Genomic DNA, 17,519 nt, shown 5'->3' with positions numbered 1-17,519 from the left:
CCACACGCACAGCCCCCTCAGCCCCCGCGAAGCCAGGCAGGGCGGCGGCGGGCAGAGCAGGGCGGCGGCGGGCAGGGCAGGGCGGCGGCGGCGGGCAGGGCAGGGCGCGCACCCGCCCGCACAGCGTGAGGATTAAGGGGCTGGAAGGGCCGGGACTAAGCTGTGCAGACAGCTGGCCCCTCGCTTAGGCAGATTAGCGGCCCGGGGCCGGGCCCTTCGAGCCTGAGGCTGCCGCTGAGGGCGGGCGGAGGAGGCGGCGGCCTGCGCCACCCGCACCCAGCGCCGGACTACAGCTCCCGGCGTGCCCCGCGGCCGGGCGCCCCGCGATGCCGTCACCGCCCCGCGCCCGCCTCCCCTCCGCCCCCGGCGTCTCCATGGCGACGGCGGCGCATCCCGGCGGCGGGGCCCCGGCGCCTCTCACACCGACACCCCCCGCGCAGGGCCCTGCAGCACAGCAACCCCGGGGAGCGGCCCCCGGCAACGGGCCGGGCCTCCAAAGAGCGGGGGGAAGCCGGGGAGAGGCCCACGGGGGTGCCAGCCGCCAGCCCCCCACTATGCCGGCAGCAGGCGCCTGCCTTCCACCTTCGCCCTCCACCCTGTCCACAACAGGAACCGAGTTGCGGTAATCACGGTGTAATTAATCCCCCCACCCCGCCCCGGGTTCCCATCCCTGCCCAGGAGCTGTTTGCACGCGCACAGGCCCGCGGTGGCGTGGGGACCCCCGTGTCCCCCCGCTGACAGCCGGCTGCTAGGAGCTAACGTCACCGTCACCTCGCCGTCACCGCCACGGGAACCGTCACGCTGCTGGGAACAGCCCGCCACACCGTCCCCGGCACTCGTCCGCAGCACCGTCCGCGCCGGGAGCCGCGTGGATGCGAACTGAGGGACGGGCGCGGGGCACCCCCGAGACGCGGCGCTGAGCGGAGCCGGGCGTCCGCAGCGGGAACGCGGGGGGAAAGGCAGGGTGCTGACCTCGTCGCAGGGCTGGGAGAAGCTAAAGCCAGGAGCGTTTCCAAAGCCAGGAGCTGCCATCCAAATCCAAGGCCGCTGGTAAGACTGGTAACCGTTACGGACTGCAAAGGATCCCAGATAATCCCAGGGTTTGTTTCCCTTTTCCAGGCAGGACGCAATGGAGCCTCTTTCTCTCTACGACCTCGGGCTCCTAACAGAAAACAAAGCTATTCAAGGGATCCTCTGCCCCATGGCTGCGCAGCTCTGCCATCTAATCCTCGCCCTGGAATGGGAAGATGGGATTTGTCAGGCCTTTCCCAATTTAGGGCAGAATGCAGAAAAATTAGCCAAAGCCACGGAAGAACTCGCTTCCGTTGCAAGAAGGTAAGTTTGCTGGGTGTCTCCGGGCAGAGCTGGGGGCTGGGAAGGAGGAGGAAGGGATGGCCAAGAAACCGGCAGGGAGCCTGCCTCTCCTGCCTGAACCCCGCTGGAGAGGTGAGAACGTGAGGAGGAAGGGATGGGGAACGTGAGGGGGGGAACAGGATTAGGAAGGGACAAGGAGAGATGGGACAAAGCAGGGATATGCGCTTGGAAGGGAGGTGGCACAGTAAGCAAAACCTCAACGAGCAACGTTTAAGCTAAACACATCTTAAAATAGTCGTCGGGCACTTGACCAAACGCTTCAGTGAATTTACTGAATGCTTCAGTAAACTGGAGCCCAACACCACAGATTAGGCACTGGCCGCTGGGTTATTCTGCTGTTACAGCTAGGACCTGGTAGATAGAAGACACCCCACCTTCAAGTGACTGCAGCCACCGCAAAAGGTTCCGCAACAGTTTGCAAATACAGCTAAAATCAATTCAAGCCCAGTTAAGGTCTGGCGTGGCTAATTGTCGTGATAAAGCCCGAGACCGGCACGGCATCCTTGCTGCTACCCGCCGAGGCTGGTACTCACGGGATGGCGAAGAGCTGAGCCCAGCCGCTTCCGTCGCAGGTTGGCCGAGGAGTCCAGCGACGAGGCGTTCAAGGAGGAGACGCGTCCTGCGGCCGAGGCCCTCGTCCTGGCAGGGAGGTGCGTGCTGCTGGCAGCCCGCAAGCTCCAGGTACGGCCCGAGAACCCCAGCCACAGGGAGGAGCTGGCTGCGGCGGCAAAGAGGGTCTTAACAGAGACAGCGAAGGTAACGGCGGAGGGGGACAGTGCCGGAGCGAGCAGGGGAGGAGGGCAGGCTGGGACGCGGCGGTGGGTGAGGGTGCAGCTGAAGGAGGGACAAGAGCTGCCCTCCACCAGGATGGGCTGGGGCCCGGGGGAAGCTCTAGCTGGAGCAGCGGTTGTTTCTTCACCGTGTGCTCGCTAGGGCAGGTCTGTGGAGCAAAGCGCACCTCTTCTCTTCCCTCCAAGGGCTGGGCGTCATCTGGGCTGCACAAGGGCAGAAACAGTGAACAGGGATTCTTGAGCCTTAGCCACTCTGACCGCTTTTTCTGCCGTTTTTTTCTGGTTAGATCCTTCAGATCGAAGACGCTGCTGGGGCGAGGAGGATAACTCGGGCTGCCAGCTGGCTTTTGGAGTGCCTGAGCGTGCTGCGGGATGCAGGGGACATGCCAGGACTGCTGGCTGCTTTCCGGGTCTTTTCTGAGGCCTTGCTTCTGCTGAGCAATCTGACAGCAAAGCGCCTCGAGGAACTCAGAGATTGTCCTCGACGGAAGAGCTTGGCCCAAACTTTGCAGCTCCTTCAGAAATGCATTCCTTTGCTCCATGCAGCCAAGCACAGAGATCTTAAACACTCCTGGGATCAGCAAGTCAACCTCTCCAAAGACTACGCTTTCCAGCTGACGGAGAGGACCGTCAAAGAGCTCACTTCCCTGCTCATCGACAATACGGGCAGCAAGGAGCCACGGGACAGACACGGGACCTTCTCCCAGCACTTGAGCAGGCTGCAGGCTCTCCTCTCTTGCCCAGACCCAGTGCACCTCTCCGACAGCGAGTTCAGTGCTCACGTGGAAGCTGTCATTTTCTACTGCATGCTTCTAGCAGACTCATCCAGGCCAGATCTAAAGCTGGACCTGGTAAAACATTGCTGGGTTCTGCTACGGCTGAGGAAGAGCATCTGCAGCCATGTAAGCCAGCAGGAGGCACGGCCAGGGCAAAGCTGGGGAGAAAGCAGCCTGGAGAAGCAATGTCACACCATGAGAGAGGAGGTGGAGACTCTCGACCAGGCAGTGCTCACAGCTACTCTGTGCCAAATCCTCGACACCTTCTTTGAGGGTAAGGAGCCCCTGAGGCAGTTAGTTGAAGATGCCCTTAGCCTTGCCGGTACAGGGTGTTTTCCAGCAGGACAAGGAGGACTTCTAAAGAAGCTCCAGCCCCTCACTGCCACCTTCTTCACACACGCCCAGCAGATGCTCCGAGTGGCAGACTTTGTTCTGGCCAGGTGCACCAAAACCCAAGCGGCTAGAGAAATCGGAGAGTGGGTAGAGTATTTGAAGAGACTCCTTGCCAGTCTCCCTCCACTGCTCGCAGAAATGAGCAGAAATACAGCCCAGACGAGCGCTGCTGAGCAACTGCAGTCCTTGTACCACGCGTGGGCTGGAACAACAGAAAGCCTCTTGCAGTGTTTTGAGGAGACGGTCAGCACGCGTGAATTCCTTAAGCTGTCCGTCCAGGAAATGGCCAAGCACCAGGAATGGTGTGAAAAGGCCCTGGAGAGTCAGGACCCTGAGAGGCTCTCTTGGCACACAACTCGCCTCACCAGTTGGGCTCGGTGGGTGGTTGAAGCTACCACCAGGTACGTGGACAGATCCCCAGACCCCATTTTCAGGAACGGCTTGCTGGTTTGGGTTGAGCAACTGGCCAACTCCATCCTTGAGCTGAAAGCGGTCACAGCCCTTTGCCCAGAGAGACCCTCCTGCCTCCAAACTAGGGATGTCTTTTCAAAGGCAGCAAGCTGCCTGATGGATGCTGCTCACCATGTCCAAGACGGGCTGGATGGGTCCAACCACCCAGATATCCTCAGCCCTCTCCGGACACAAGTGCGAAGCACTGATGTCGCAAAGGCGCTTGAACTCAGCCTGTCGCACGCTGGGCTAAAAAGCGTTACTGATGAGGCTGCATTGCAAGAAGACATCTTAAGTCGTCCGTCTCCACGAGCAGGTAACTCACACCCGGATGTTTCTCCAAGGAAGGGAGATACGCACCCTGTCATTATGGCTCTCCTGGCAGCAACAAGAGCCCATGATATGGCAGCTGTCAACGCTGCTTGCTCCGCCTTGCTTGAACTCTCCAACGGCTGTATCGATGCGGCAAAGGAAGCGCTGCCCGTTGCTGAGTCTCCCCAGACGGAGACGCTGGGGCAGTACCAGAAGATTGTATTACTGACGCCATGTGTTATTAGCCTGGCCAGGGAAACGGCCCCAAGGCAGCTTCGTCGTCCAAGGAGACTTCTCCAAATGGCACTCGCGCTCTCAGAAAGGATCTGTGAGACCAAAGAGTGCCTGGCAGCCGTGGCAGGCTCTTGGTATAGTCTGTCTCAGCAAGTATTTGGCTTTATCTTGTCTGATGACTTTCCGAGAGGCAAACAGGCTTTGGATGAGACCATGATGGGTTTAGCAGGAGCAGTTAAGTTAGCAGGAGACATTGCAAGCGTAGCCTGTAGTAAGGAAAATCCTATTTCCCCCGATGTCTGGGAAAGCTTTCTACAGGTCCAAGCCAAGTTTTCGCGTGCTCAGATGAACACCAAAGTGTTACTTGAGAAAGCAGCATCCTTCGAGGGCTCCTGCAGGGCGGGAGAGGCCAGCCTGGAGCTGCACTGTGTCCAGTGGGCCGTCAGCATGCACGTCCTGCTGGGTGCTGTGGATCAGTTCATAGGCAGAGACGTCCTGTTCCTGAGGGAGCTGAGGAGCGCCGTGAAGAACAAGCTTTGCTCGCAGAGCCTCTTGGCTGCTGTGTCCGAGAACTCCCTCAGGCTGCAGGAGGCCGCCCGGCTCTCTTACTTGTCCTGCCCTGAAGACCACGGTCGCAGTGAAATCCTAGCGCTCAGGGAGGAGATAAAGGTGCTAATGGAAGCACTGCTGGATGCCTCCAATACCCTCTCAGTCTCCTCACTGTCTACTGCCAGCTTGTACATTCGCTTTGAGCTCCTGCAGAGAGACTTGGCCCTCAGGGCCAAGGCGTTATTGCTCCACCTGGAGAAGGTCAATACCGAACACCTGCAGGTCATCCGAGATGTCGTTGGACCAGCCCTGTCCCCCCTCTCTCAAGAGGAGAGGGAGAGGAGCCAACAGGCCTTTGAAGAGAAGGCAAGTCGGCTAACGGCTAATGTTCAGTGGGTCAAAACCACCCTCCAAGACGTTCTGGAGGCCAGCGTTCAACCGCAGTTGCAGGTGAACCTGCTCTCTGTTGCAGACCACCTCCTGGTCCTCACGTCTGACGCAGTGGGCAGCGCCAACCAGCTCTTCCAGAGCCGCCAGGACAAAGGGCTTCTCCGTCTAGAGAGCATTGTCTGGTACTGGTCAGCAAAGGCACACTACCTCGTCACGCAGCTTCGGGCTGTCCAGGGCATCAGTGGACACGTCCTGCGGCTCATCAGACGACGCTTGCAGAACGCAGGGGATCAGTGCTCTCCGAGACAACAGCCAGCCCGAGAGCTTGATGCTCTGAGCCACACCAAGTCAGCAGAAATTTGCCCAAGCAGGAGCGGACGAGCAAGTGGAGCTGCCAGGGAGGCACGTGAAACGGTACAGTAGCTTTTTCCCTCGTCAACGCTTACTGCAGGGTGATGGTCAGGGCTGTCAGTCAGTCCTGTTACCCACACCATGGAGCATTAAGAGAAGCGATGCTGGCAGGGACCTCTGGAGGTCAACAGTCCAACCCCCTGGCCACCTTCAAAGTTAGATCAGGTTGCTGGCTGCCCTACTCAGCTGAGTTCTGGGTATCTGATCTGACGGACACTCTTGCATATAAATAAACCCATCTCCAAAACGCTGTTTCTGAGGAGCAGAGGGCTGTAACTGCTCTCCCTCCCCTGAAACACTACCTCTCTCTGCTCGGCTCCTCACCTCCCCACAAGCACCCTTTGGGAGTACCAGCAACTCCGCTCCCACAACAACTGCTGTCGGTTGTCAGGAGCTGGCAAAGGCTTCAGCAACACGATCCAGACCGCTCAGCAGAGTGGTTTAGAGCACTTAATCATACTTCTCAGCCGCGGGTGCTGTCAGCTTACATGACAGCTACCACCCATTTGGAGATAGCTCCAGGAGATGGCAGCACGGGGCATTTGGATTTGATAGTCCCGCTATGGGCGAAGGCAGGGGAGAGAAGGGCTGGTTGGGAAGGCAGAGCTGACCCACAGAGGTGGCGGGCAGCTCTCCCGTCTCCTTTACTCACCAAAAACTGCTTCAGAAACACACAGCTGGAGACTTCTCAGCATCGGTGCGTCTGCACGCTCCAGGCTTCGAATCTGTTCAGTTCTTGTCTCAACAGCAGCAGAATGGTCCTCCCAGCATCTCCCTTGCCAGCGGCCCTGCAAAGCATGAGAGAGAAGACAGTGACACATGGCAGGGTGGCCCCAGCAAGATGTCCCAGGTCACCAAGGACATGGCAACAAGGATGCTTCACATGACCCAGTTCCTGAGGAAGAAGGGCCCCATCGTGGTATGGAGTGTTTCACCCCCTCCACCCCAGCACATTTCTTCCTCAAGAGCACGGTCAAAGCCAGTGACAGGGCTGCCCAGTGCCTGCTGCAACCCCTGCATTACCCTGCTCTTGTAAGCGCGGCACAAAGCACCAGAAATTACCTCCTCCCGATTAGATGTGAACTTGGCATCCAGTCCTTTCCTTGTTTCACAATACCTCTGGGCTTGCTGGAGCCTCCCCTGTCTTGCAGGAAAAGTGGTCTTTTTTTCTCCTTCTCTCCCCAAACACATTTATTTCTATTTTGTTTTAGAGCAAGGACCAGCTTGTCACCTGCGCGAGGCAAATTGCTTCCGCTGGGCAGGTGTTTGTTAAATTTGGCCGCATCGTTGCAAAGCACTGCCTCGACAAGAGATGCTCCGCAGAGCTGCTGTGCGCCGCAGAGCAGACCCACACCATCAGCAGCCAGCTCGGCATCGTGGCCAGGTGAGTTGCCGGGGTCAAGGACAAGCTCTCCCAAGGCTGGTGGTGCAAAGAGATGTGCATGGTGGTCTCCAGAGGTCCTTGTTGGATCCGGGTGTAGCCCCTAGAGTTCGGTTACAATGCCGTGGGCTCCCTCTCCTCCCCCTTTTGCTGTAAACAGCCCTTTCCTCCCCTGGTTTTCCAGCCTCTATGGAAACCTCTGACAGTGCAGGGGACAATCTTCTGGCTTGGGAGTAAGTGACAGAGTTCTGGCCACACCGGGGAGGCACGCTGTCTGATGCTCTTCCAGTAAAATCCTCTAAAATGTCTTTTAAGGGTAAAAGCAGTCACTGCAGAGAGCAAGTCCTCTTCTGAGCTGCTCGTGAGCAACGCGCAGAACCTAATTCAAGCGGTTTTGCATGTTCTGAAGGCAGCCGAGGCAGCATGTATCAAAGTAAGTTAACGCTGATGGCATCAAATAGGTTTTGCAAGGTGGAGTCCATGCTGTGGGCAGCGCCTACAGCCAAGTCTGGTTATGGGAGGTGGGAGCTGGCTGCCGTGGGACCGCTGTCAACTCCAGCTGGGGGTAAACATTCGTACTGTGATGTTTTTATTTTATGCCTTTCTGTCTTGTTTCCAAAGCCTGCTACGCCTCTTTCCAGGCATTGAATCTGCTTTGTCACTGCTACCAGCTCTGAAGTCATCTTTAGCTGGTCGGTTTCCCATTTCATTTTTGGATAGGAGAGCAGCAGCATCTTGTTGGAGGCCTTTATTTGGAAATAGTCCATGTCAGTCTTAGCCTTTATGTTGTCTCAAGATGAGCTTTGATCGAAACTCCCAAGAGCTTCCCTTGCAGCTGCCAACGATGGCGGATTGATCCAACTGTAAATAGTTTGTGAGAGCAGACTTTATCTGAAAGCACTCGGAAAACAAGTGCAAATACAACCAGACTCTCCACTGATGCCGTCGTTTGTTGTGTGCCTTAGCTTCCTACATAATCCTACAACTTTTGCTGAGCACATCTTTTTGAAAGAGACAGTTTTGGTTAGAATCCTGTTTGACAGAGAATCAGCCACAAGCGTGGAAAAGCTCATCCTATGCTTAATTGCCCACACTGTTAAAAACATACTACATATGTCCATTTTTTACTTTGTTGATGTCAGCCTGAAGTAACTAGCCATTCTTTTATCTTGTTTGTCTAGACTACAAGGTCCTTTATGACCTGGCTTTTTCCCTTTGGAAATCTCCCTGCTTGTCAATAAACTAACTATATTGTATTCCTTTCATCTCTCTGCAAGCAGGTTTTTAAGCACTTTCAAGCATTAAGCATTTCAAGCGTTTTTTAAGCATTAATGGGTAGAGATGCCACACTAGTCACACACACATTGATATATTCAGACTTTTATATCGTTTAAGATATTTTAAACTAGTTCATGTACAACAATATATTAAAGCATGCAAATATTTTGTCTCCTCCTAACAGGGTTTGCAACAGCCCCCACCTGACTCTGAAGATGAAGAAGTAGCTGCTTTCTGCATGCAGTGGAGACAAAACTTGTTGTGGCACAGAGCCAAGGAGTCTTTAAACTCAGACAGGGATGAATTAGGCCTCCGCAAGACTCGGGCAAGGGCTGAACCCACCTTGACAGCTATGGTGCAAGAACAATCACCTCAGACCAAGAATACCCCCGAGCATCCAAAACCTATTAAAGGACATACAATTATGGATAGCCACCTGTAAAAACAGGAAGGAACTTCTGCTGGAGGGGAACCGCATCGCTAACTGGCCTCAGCAGAAAGAACGCAACCCGAGCTGCACTCCTCCCGGCTCACCTCTCTTCTGCTAGAGAGCTCGAGGCCTGAAAAGGCTTTTGTGTGCTGGCCGCTCCTCCTGTGGCAAATTCCACCCTGCAGAGACACTGCTTCCTTCTGGCAACTGAACAAAGAGAAGAATAAGATGATGCCACACGCTAGTGTATTTCCTAAGAGGCCCCTCGTCCAGATGGCGTTTGAAGTTGAGTAACAAGATGCAATACCGAGCCACAGAGGACACGGGAGCTGGGGAAGAGCTTTAAGGCCCACTCAAAGGGAAAACAGGTGGTTTCCTGTTCAGTAAAATATCATTCGTTGATCTTTGTTATCTGGCATGGGAGTCACTCTGAAACCATTACTCGAATCAATGGCCACCAAGTGGGGCCACATGGGAATGAAATTCTTTATATTCATATACTGCATGCCCCCATCCAGCTGTGAGCCAGCTCTGGCTCTCAGGCAGTCCGTCAGGCTTTTTTTTTTTTTTTTTCTTTGGCAAACACTGATACAGGGAAGACAGCATTTGATGAGGTACCTTCATTATATTATTTTCAATAACTGCCAGTTCTGTGTTCTTCAGCGCCCAAGATGTGAACAGAAGGACGTAGGAACACACTTGTAGCAGCACCAGCAAATCTGGCTGGAGGGAAGAATCAGAGGTTCTGCAAATGATTGAATCGCTCATCTCCCGCACAAGAAAGCCTCAGAGCTGGGAGATCTTTCTCAGGCCCTGATCTTTTTAGCACACTATCACACTTTTTTGCAACCATCACCTTTTTAGCAACCATCACCTTTTCTTCTAGGGGTAGGAATCCTAAATACTGCACAGGAAGGGCAGCCAGAGATATATAATCCTGCAGAAGAGCCAGCGCACTGGGTGGAGCTCGTAGGCAAAATACAAATTCAGAGGGTAACATGCACTACAAAAGCTGGAGGAAAGAACTGAATGAGAAGGAAGACTAAGGGATAGGATCACTGACTTTTGAAATGCAAAACAGGAGTGTAATTAAGTATTCCCTACTTTGCAAGAATAAATTGATTTACTTTGCAATACGAAGGATTCCTGTTAGAGTCTTTTGATCACGATAGAAATATATTAAAACAGGCTACCTAGGGAGACTAGAAATCTCCCTACAAGTATTTTTATCATGGGGCACCGAACACCAGGTGGTGACGTAGCAATGCTCAGTCTTTCTGAATTGCAGAGAGCAGATGAGATCAGAGACAAACATTTTACTCTTTCACATCTCCAGGGCTAGCAGGAGTGGGGAGCATTTTGTCTCACCTGCTGCCTCTGACTCAGCAGATCCTGCAGTCTGCAGAGAGATGAGACTTTTCTCCCCAAATCCCTCTCAGCCCCAGGACTCTCTTACCCAGAATAAAACATTCAGTGCTGATGATCACCCACCTCGTAGCTACAGGCTTCCAGAGTATCCAGGACCAACGATACCGGCTGCTCCTGTTACTGCTCTCCACACCCGGGCTTCACAGCCTCAGGGGCATGTGTTGCAAGCGTCCGAGGGAAACGCTGCTCCGTGCCAGCGTACTGCACGTGCGGAAGAGACGGAAACGAGCCTCCCCTGCGAAAGACACAATCAATCCGCACAGCAGATCAGACTTGACTTGCCTGGTGGCTGCAGCCCATTCCAGCCCACCTCGGTGTGACAGGACCGTCCCCACCTGCCCCCTCTGACACCCCAGCACCTTCCCCCTATCAGGTAGTTTAGTACTTGCGCTGTAGGAATGGATCTCCTCCTCGTTTCGAGAGCGCGCAGTAGCAGCGGGCACACCAGAGCAAGCGTAGACTCGGGGAAGAAATCTGCAACAAATAAACCAGCAAGCACAGGTGGACGGAGGAGCCGAGCAGCAGCCCGCAGACCCTCGCGCCGTAGCTGGGGAGGCCCATGGGGACCTGCTGGCTGGGCACGGCTGGATCTGGGAAGAAGGAAGGAGGTGGTTACACATGGAGACAACAAGCTGCAAGGATTAGCTGGCCCCTTCCAAATTACGTTTCCTCCTTACTTTGTACCCCTTCTTTTCCAAAGCGTAGAACTGTATTGTATTGAAGATACTGCGATGGCAGTGGCTCTCCAAGGTTAGAAGCCAGCACTCTGGGTCCCCCTACCAGAATATGCTTCATTTTGATCTGCAACTCCAAAACGGGTCCCTAACCAGACCGATGGCAAACCACCCGAGACCCTTCGATTACCTCAACTGTAAGGCATGTCATTTTTCTCTTGGTATCAAAGCTTTTCCTTTGACTCTTATTCTTCCAGTACTTTCAAAAAACCACAGAGAATCCAATTCAGTGATGACGTCGTCACCACCCTACAAGAAGCTGTAACGTCAGGTTAGAGCTGCACAGCCTACAAGTACTTTCCCCATCTAAATGTGAAACCATGCATTTGGCTTCAGTACTGTCACTTTTTCTTTGCTCCCCTATCAACCCATGTGCTATTTCCAGACTATTTCTGTTTTTCCCTGCTGTCCAATTCTGCTGGCTTGGTTTTTTGATGAAATTCTTGAACAGCCAAGCTTGTCATCAGCTGAAGAAGTAATAAGAACTAGTTATGTAGGACTACTAGATTACTCCAAAATAACAACCCAGTTTCATGTCTGTTACCGAGCCTTCAATTATTTTGAGTGAGCACGATTCAAAATATCATAAAATAAATACAATTTATACTCTGGGAAATTAGAAAGGCAAAATCGAAACCAGTATTGCCTTCAGCGATGTCTCCTCTGCCATGTTTTGCACACGCAGAAATCAGCAGCTTCCCTCTGTTCGTCCAAGCTCTGCTCCTCAATGCAAGACACTCGCAACTCTTGCCTGGATTACTGTTTGTCTCGCAGGCACGAGAAACCAAAACCTCAGAATTTGTAATACATGTTACACTGTCCCAGTCGCAAGCATTACTTGGGCCACAAACAGAAACAAAGAGGAGAAGGTCCACCAAGGAAGAGACTTAATGCAAAGAAACATTCCAAGTGGGCGGGAACCAGATGGCAATTGAGCAGACGGCAAATTTTTATTGTAAATGTAGCTAGCTAGGTATGACTACATTTCCTCTATATAAAAAGCAACCCAAAAGGCAAAACAAGAGAGGCTTTGAGGACAGTTGTGCTCTCGGCATGCAACATCTTCAGAAATTAAAAGAACATGCATGACATTTCTCATAGCGATGCTGATAATTGTAGCAAGAGAACAATGACGACTCTCTCCAGCCCAGCAGTCTGATCTTGGAACCACGCAGCAAGCTAACTCCATTCGGATTCAGTACAAGGTTAGCTTAAAAACCCACTACCGTCTGGCTGTAAAGCGGTGCAGCGGCTGTCCTAAAACCAGTTTTAGTCACCTTCATCCTGCGGACACCCCCACTGCTCTTTCCCCAGCGCTGAACTAGCTGCCAACATGTCAACATCACAGTCGTTACCAGACTTTAACTGTACCCTTTTTAATTTTTTTGTTAAAAATGTCATAAAGACACCATGAATACAAGTACTGCAGTTACATCAATACAAAAAAAGCAATACAAATTAAGCAGCTGAATACAAAAATACATTGAAATACATGAACACCACAATGTAACTTATAGCACTAATCAGAATTGTGTATGCGTGAAAAAATTAAATAAAAACCTTTTCTGTATTAGACAACTTAGGTATTCTCCACTTTTAACAGTAACTTTCTTCTAGTTATGTACTTCACAATTTCTTCTATATACAGCATAGAATAAAATACTTTTAAAAGATATGACATTTTTAATCCTCAATATGCGATATAGGTCTCTTTTACACTAAGAATATTGACTGCATGAATAAAAACTGTCAATGTCTTACATCAACTGATCTGAAAAGGACGATCAACATTTTCCTTTTAAATCATTTACGTAGGTTTTAAATCAGTTAGTAGGTTTGGCTTGATGCGTCAGACAATCCTTGTCAAACAGTGTCTCTCACAGTAATGTACATAATATTGCTTGTATCTATACAATCATACAAATGTGGCAATCATATCTAAATGTTGTTTATGAAAGAGACAGCTCACACATATACAGGTCTTCGGACTTTCTTAATGACTTATTTACAATGAAAGTGCTTTTATCAGCTCTAACACGATACATGGGGGGTTTTCTACATGTCAATTATTAGTCTCCCTGAAATTGGAAAAGTATTATATAGAAAATACCACAGCTTTGCAAACACTATAGCATACTGTATAACTGCATGTGGTTCTGAGATTAGCAGCTGAAAAGTGTTGATAATTATAATTTAAAAATAAATAAAGCAAAGAGGTAAACCAGTTACAAAACAGCAGAAAACTGCAATATTCACAACAGTAAAAAGACTTAAAATCAATTGCTAACAAAACGGTGAAGCAGTTGGATCGAAAGTCTTGAAAACATCTTTTAACGACTTATCATCTGATTCCCCATTCGGGTCACTATCCTGCGTTTGAGTTACCTGTCCAGGCTGTCTAACCTGCCTTGGGTCGCTGTACTGCGGTCTGATTAATCCTGATAAAGCTTGGATAGGAAGATTATGCACCGCAGGTGCAGCGCTGGAGTGTTTAGCCTGAGATTTACTGGTGCTATTTGCTTTATCTGAAGTAGCTTCTGCTGATCCTTCTGTATTTTTTTCCACGTTCGAGGCAGCCTTCGGCAGCGATGTATCTTCTGAGAGACTGGGTTCATTTTTACCAGAATTTTTCAAAATACTTTTTTTCTGGTTCTCTCCGTTCTCTCCTGAACCAGCTGGAGCTGTGTCCAATGATGAGCTGTGATCTCTCGGATCATACAAACTAATACCGCTCAGTATCGAGCCTGGAGTTCCCAGCCTAACACCACTCGATGATAATTTGGGCGCGTACGGAGGCAGCGCATCTGGGTCAGGTTTAGCAGTCGCAGCTTCCGAGGGCTGCGATGAGCCAGCAGCAGATCTGGCGAGGCGGGGGTCAAACTTCGGAGGGTGCGAATCCTTTGCGACTCCGTGATGCGTATCTGCACTCGACAGTCTGTGGAGTCTGGGATCGACATTTTTTTGTAAGCGAGGATCTCCTAATTTGCTTGAGCTACTGGCATGCGAATCTGCAGAGGGATCCAAATAGCCGCTCCTGCCCGTTAAGTTGTTTTTTGCCTTTGCAGCTAGTCGCGGGTCAGCTGGCATTGCATTTGGATGGGGATCGTTTTTCAAATTCCGCAGTTTATTAAGTCTCTGGTCAGCAATGAGTGGAGGAAGAGGTAAATTGATTGAAGAGACGGGGTCAGGCTTAGGCAAAGGTATTGGGAGCAAGTCTTCGGGTGCCCATACAATATGCTTAGCAAAGTTTGGTTTCATCAGGGTAACGTCCATTTTAATGTGGCTGAACTGCCGAAGCTGAGATCGGGGATCCCTTAACGTTACACCAGGCAAAGGTTCCAACGGTATCAGAAAAGCTCGTTCTCTCAGTTCTCTTTCTGAGTCCTCTTCATCATCATCCATCCCTTTTTGCTTGACTTTAACTCCAGTGTGCGCATGGTGTAAATCTAGCTTTGCTCCCCCAAGGGACGAGCTGGCATGACCACCCTCACTGACCTTGTGCATCCTGGGATCTCGTACAAGCCGTGGGTCCAAGGACGCGGATTCTGAAGGCTTTCTGGGGTTGGACCTTGGAGAGGCCCGAAGTCTCGGGTCAGCAGCCTGAGGCCCTGCTCCTTTTTCTTTTGCCAGCCTCGGATCGGTAGGAATACCAAGCATGTGCTGCTCTGTGGAATGTTGTTGCCGATTCCTAAAATTTTCGCTTTGTTTCTTTAAGGTTTTTAGTATGGATTTAACACTGCTCCCCTCTTCCTCTTCACTACTGGAATACCAGTTGACATTGTCATCTTAAAAAAAAAAAAAAAGATTATTCAAGCAAACAATCACTAGGGAATACAATACGTTTATTCATATAAAGGGTAACTTCTCAGTAAAATCAAACTGAAAAGACCTGATATTAAATCATCACTCCCTGTATTATAACAACCGTAACCTAAAATGACAAAAATCAATTTCAATGAAGAACTGACATAACAAAAAAACCCTGTAGCTAGTTGAGATACTCCAAACTCTGCTGCATTCTGTCTACGTATCTCTCTGTCAATATTAATCTGGGAAAATAACCTACTTTCAAGCAACTATTTCTACCAGTACCAGTAAAAAAAACATTTAAAATCTGAGTCTTGATGAAAATGACCTTTGCTGTAGGATGGTAGAACGAAAAGTAAAATGGCACCTTACAGTAGTCTTAGAAACAGATAAATTACAAATGCGGAATTTGCTGCCTTATTACAACCCGATCACAAGGTTTTGGGGAGAGGTCAATATTCAGGAAGGGAAGAAATACGCCTATTTAATTTTAAAGGATAAATTCTCAACTACCTTCTGCAATTTACTGGAAAGCCTTATCAACACAGCTTGTGCTCAGGTCCACATCCTAAACTTGCCTACTCACTGAAGGAGACTAGTGGTTTATTCTGGCTCAATAAAACAAGAAACGAAGGCAAAACCCACCACCATCACCACTATCTAATGCATAATAACGCACATTTCCTCAACGCTTCTTGTACCACACAAATATTCAACAACAGGGAGCGACATGTTGTTGGAGGCAGGAACATTTTTCCATTCTAGTGCTTTCCAAAAGCCCTCTAGACAGGAGGACCAGTCACTCTAAAGCACTGGTGAGAAGTCTTCACTTCAGAGTAGATTACTGTAGGTCGCTCTGGTTTTGTATGTAGCCTGAAGGGCTGCATTTCCAGATCTCTCTCATCATTTGATCGGAGTTATATTGGCAATATCCTCAAAACCATTTGATACAGCCACTGCCTTTTGGTCAGACAGAAGATGCATTTCTGGTCACGTAACTTAGCAGCCTCAGAAAAGGGTGCAGCAGGGAGGAGGCCAAGGGACAAACATACTCTGTGTGGCTGAATCTGATCTGCAGGCTTACTGCTCTCCATTGTCCAGGTTACGGCAGAGACACTCAGATTAAACACTGCAAATTTCAGATATCACAGAGGAAAAAATACTCCTCTAGAGAAACAGAATATGCAAAAAAGATCAAGAGGCACAACTGAATGAACAGAATCTAAGATGCACTTGCAGTACTGGCAGTTAGAAATAATAACCTTTCTGTTTCAATCCGGGGTTTTAAGAAGTTATCAACAACAGAACCTTTTAAAAGTACAAACTATATCCAAAAATTATCCACAGATCTTTCTACTTGAAACTGGAATGCAGCAACGAAGCGTATACTAAAATGCTGGAACAAGCTGGGAAGGAAAGCAAGTATATTCAGACGAAAATATTATTTGAGTTGGTACTTGAGTTGGTATTCACAATAATTGTCAATGGTAACATGATGAAAATCCAAGTCAACAGATGTGTTCCAAGCTAATAGGTGGTCAATAAGCATGTTTAGAACTCTAACAAAATTATCTTTACCTTCATCTTTGCTCATTGCCCTCTGGCCCTGGCTGCTGACAGAGTCTCCATCTCTTTGATGCTTTTGACTAAGTCTTACATAAAGGGCCTTCTGCATTGCTGGAAGAAAATCGGGTACATTAATGGCTGGTTTATGGCCCATATGGCTACTCATGCAGTCTGACTCGCTTCCACCTTGATGCGACTCTTGAGCCATGAGGTGAGCCTGGTGATCTGTAAATTCTCCATGCCATGTTCCATCTGCAGTACAAAAAAAGTAAGTTAGCAGCTAACCTATATAAGCTTTTACAGCAGAGGAGATAAAACATAAAACACAATCAAGCAAAACTAGTGTGACTTATATTACACGACTGGAACGCATCAGCTGAAAAAGCCTATACACTGAAGACATTCCAGGAGGTTTGGCTTTCTACCCAAAATTCTTTCAGCTGCTCAGCTTTGGAGCCGTGATGTTTTAATACCGCACAACTGCAAAGCATCGTATCAAGGAACAACAATTTTTAAATGTCCTTACCACCAGAGTTATTAGCTGGCTGGAAGTTATGTACGGCTTGATGAGAATAGTAATTGTCATAGAAATCAGCTGGGTTCTGAATAGGCTCGTAATTCATATTCGGCTGCCGTTCACCAGGCATCTGCTGGTATTGTGGCCCCGGAGGACAATGATTCTCTCTCGGCATATTCACCATATGTCCTTGAACTCCTGGGGCATTGTAAGATCCACCGAGACCCGGTGGCGTGAGAGGCGGACCACCTTGCTGTCCTTGCATAGGCATACCAGTCTGGTTCTGTGGTCCGAGAAAGCCTGGTGGAACACCCTGCATAGGAGGACTCTGTGGCATTCCTGGGCCTTGAGGCCCTGCGCACGGATGATGTCCAGGAGAACCTGGGTGCATTGGCGGCCCGTTATGTCCTTGTGACATGCCGGGTCCTGGCCCTGGACTTGAACCTGGATTATACATATGCTGAGAATGTGGGTCATTTCCCTGAAACGGTGGTCTTGGTGGTGATGCGCTGTTATAGAAGGTCGGTGGCCTGTAGGCAAAAGAAAATTAGTGAATCAAATTTTGCACCCACAAAGATCAACAGGCTATTAGCTATCTCCTCCCTCTCCTCGCTCTTACAGATTTCTGTTCGTACTTAGTTGATCTTAAGTTGGATAAAAATCTGAAACAAGCAAAATAATTTTCAAAGAGAGCAACT

At 50.1% G+C, this 17,519-nt stretch overlaps 2 protein-coding genes across 6 annotated transcripts in view; one reads left to right on the top strand and one right to left on the bottom strand.

The window, feature by feature from the left end:
- Positions 1 to 393: 393 nt before the first annotated feature.
- On the top strand, positions 394 to 11,863 carry LOC140649836 (uncharacterized). 4 transcript variants are annotated; one of them, XM_072857617.1, is made up of 8 exons: positions 394 to 622; positions 1,120 to 1,335; positions 1,947 to 2,130; positions 2,453 to 5,683; positions 6,429 to 6,599; positions 6,892 to 7,064; positions 7,377 to 7,494; positions 8,524 to 11,863. In XM_072857617.1, exons 1-8 carry the CDS (start codon positions 555 to 557, stop codon positions 8,779 to 8,781), a joined length of 4,419 nt encoding a protein of 1,472 aa, XP_072713718.1. In that variant the 5' UTR covers positions 394 to 554; the 3' UTR covers positions 8,782 to 11,863. The 4 variants fall into 4 exon arrangements, with proteins under 4 accessions (XP_072713718.1, XP_072713717.1, XP_072713716.1 ...); XM_072857616.1 differs by having other exon boundaries at positions 6,414 to 6,599; XM_072857615.1 differs by having other exon boundaries at positions 6,348 to 6,599.
- An 82-nt stretch (positions 11,864 to 11,945) lies between these two features.
- The window catches only part of ZC3H6 (zinc finger CCCH-type containing 6), a 29,999-nt gene continuing 24,425 nt past the window's right edge, over positions 11,946 to 17,519 (bottom strand). The window contains exons 10-12 of one of the 2 annotated variants that reach the window (XM_072857619.1): positions 16,831 to 17,351; positions 16,317 to 16,556; positions 11,946 to 14,716 (exon numbers count right to left, since the gene is read on the bottom strand). In XM_072857619.1, coding sequence (XP_072713720.1) covers positions 13,215 to 14,716; positions 16,317 to 16,556; positions 16,831 to 17,351 — 2,263 coding nt within the window. In that variant the 3' untranslated portion in view covers positions 11,946 to 13,214. The remainder of the gene's footprint in view (positions 14,717 to 16,316; positions 16,557 to 16,830; positions 17,352 to 17,519) is intronic. The other variant, XM_072857620.1, reaches the window with a different exon arrangement.

This window comes from Ciconia boyciana, chromosome 3 (assembly GCF_034638445.1).
Source record: "Ciconia boyciana chromosome 3, ASM3463844v1, whole genome shotgun sequence".
Classification (NCBI taxonomy): Eukaryota; Metazoa; Chordata; class Aves; order Ciconiiformes; family Ciconiidae; genus Ciconia; species Ciconia boyciana.
This window is presented reverse-complemented; position numbering and strand designations above follow the sequence as displayed.

Coding starts and splice junctions, on each gene's coding strand:
- LOC140649836 (XM_072857615.1), top strand. CDS start 555: ATGCCGGCAGCAGGCGCCTGCCTTCCACCTTCGCCCTCCACCCTGTCC. Junction 623..1,119: donor ACAACAGGAACCGAGTTGCG/GTAATCACGGTG, acceptor TCCCTTTTCCAG/GCAGGACGCAATGGAGCCTC. Junction 1,336..1,946: donor CTCGCTTCCGTTGCAAGAAG/GTAAGTTTGCTG, acceptor CTTCCGTCGCAG/GTTGGCCGAGGAGTCCAGCG.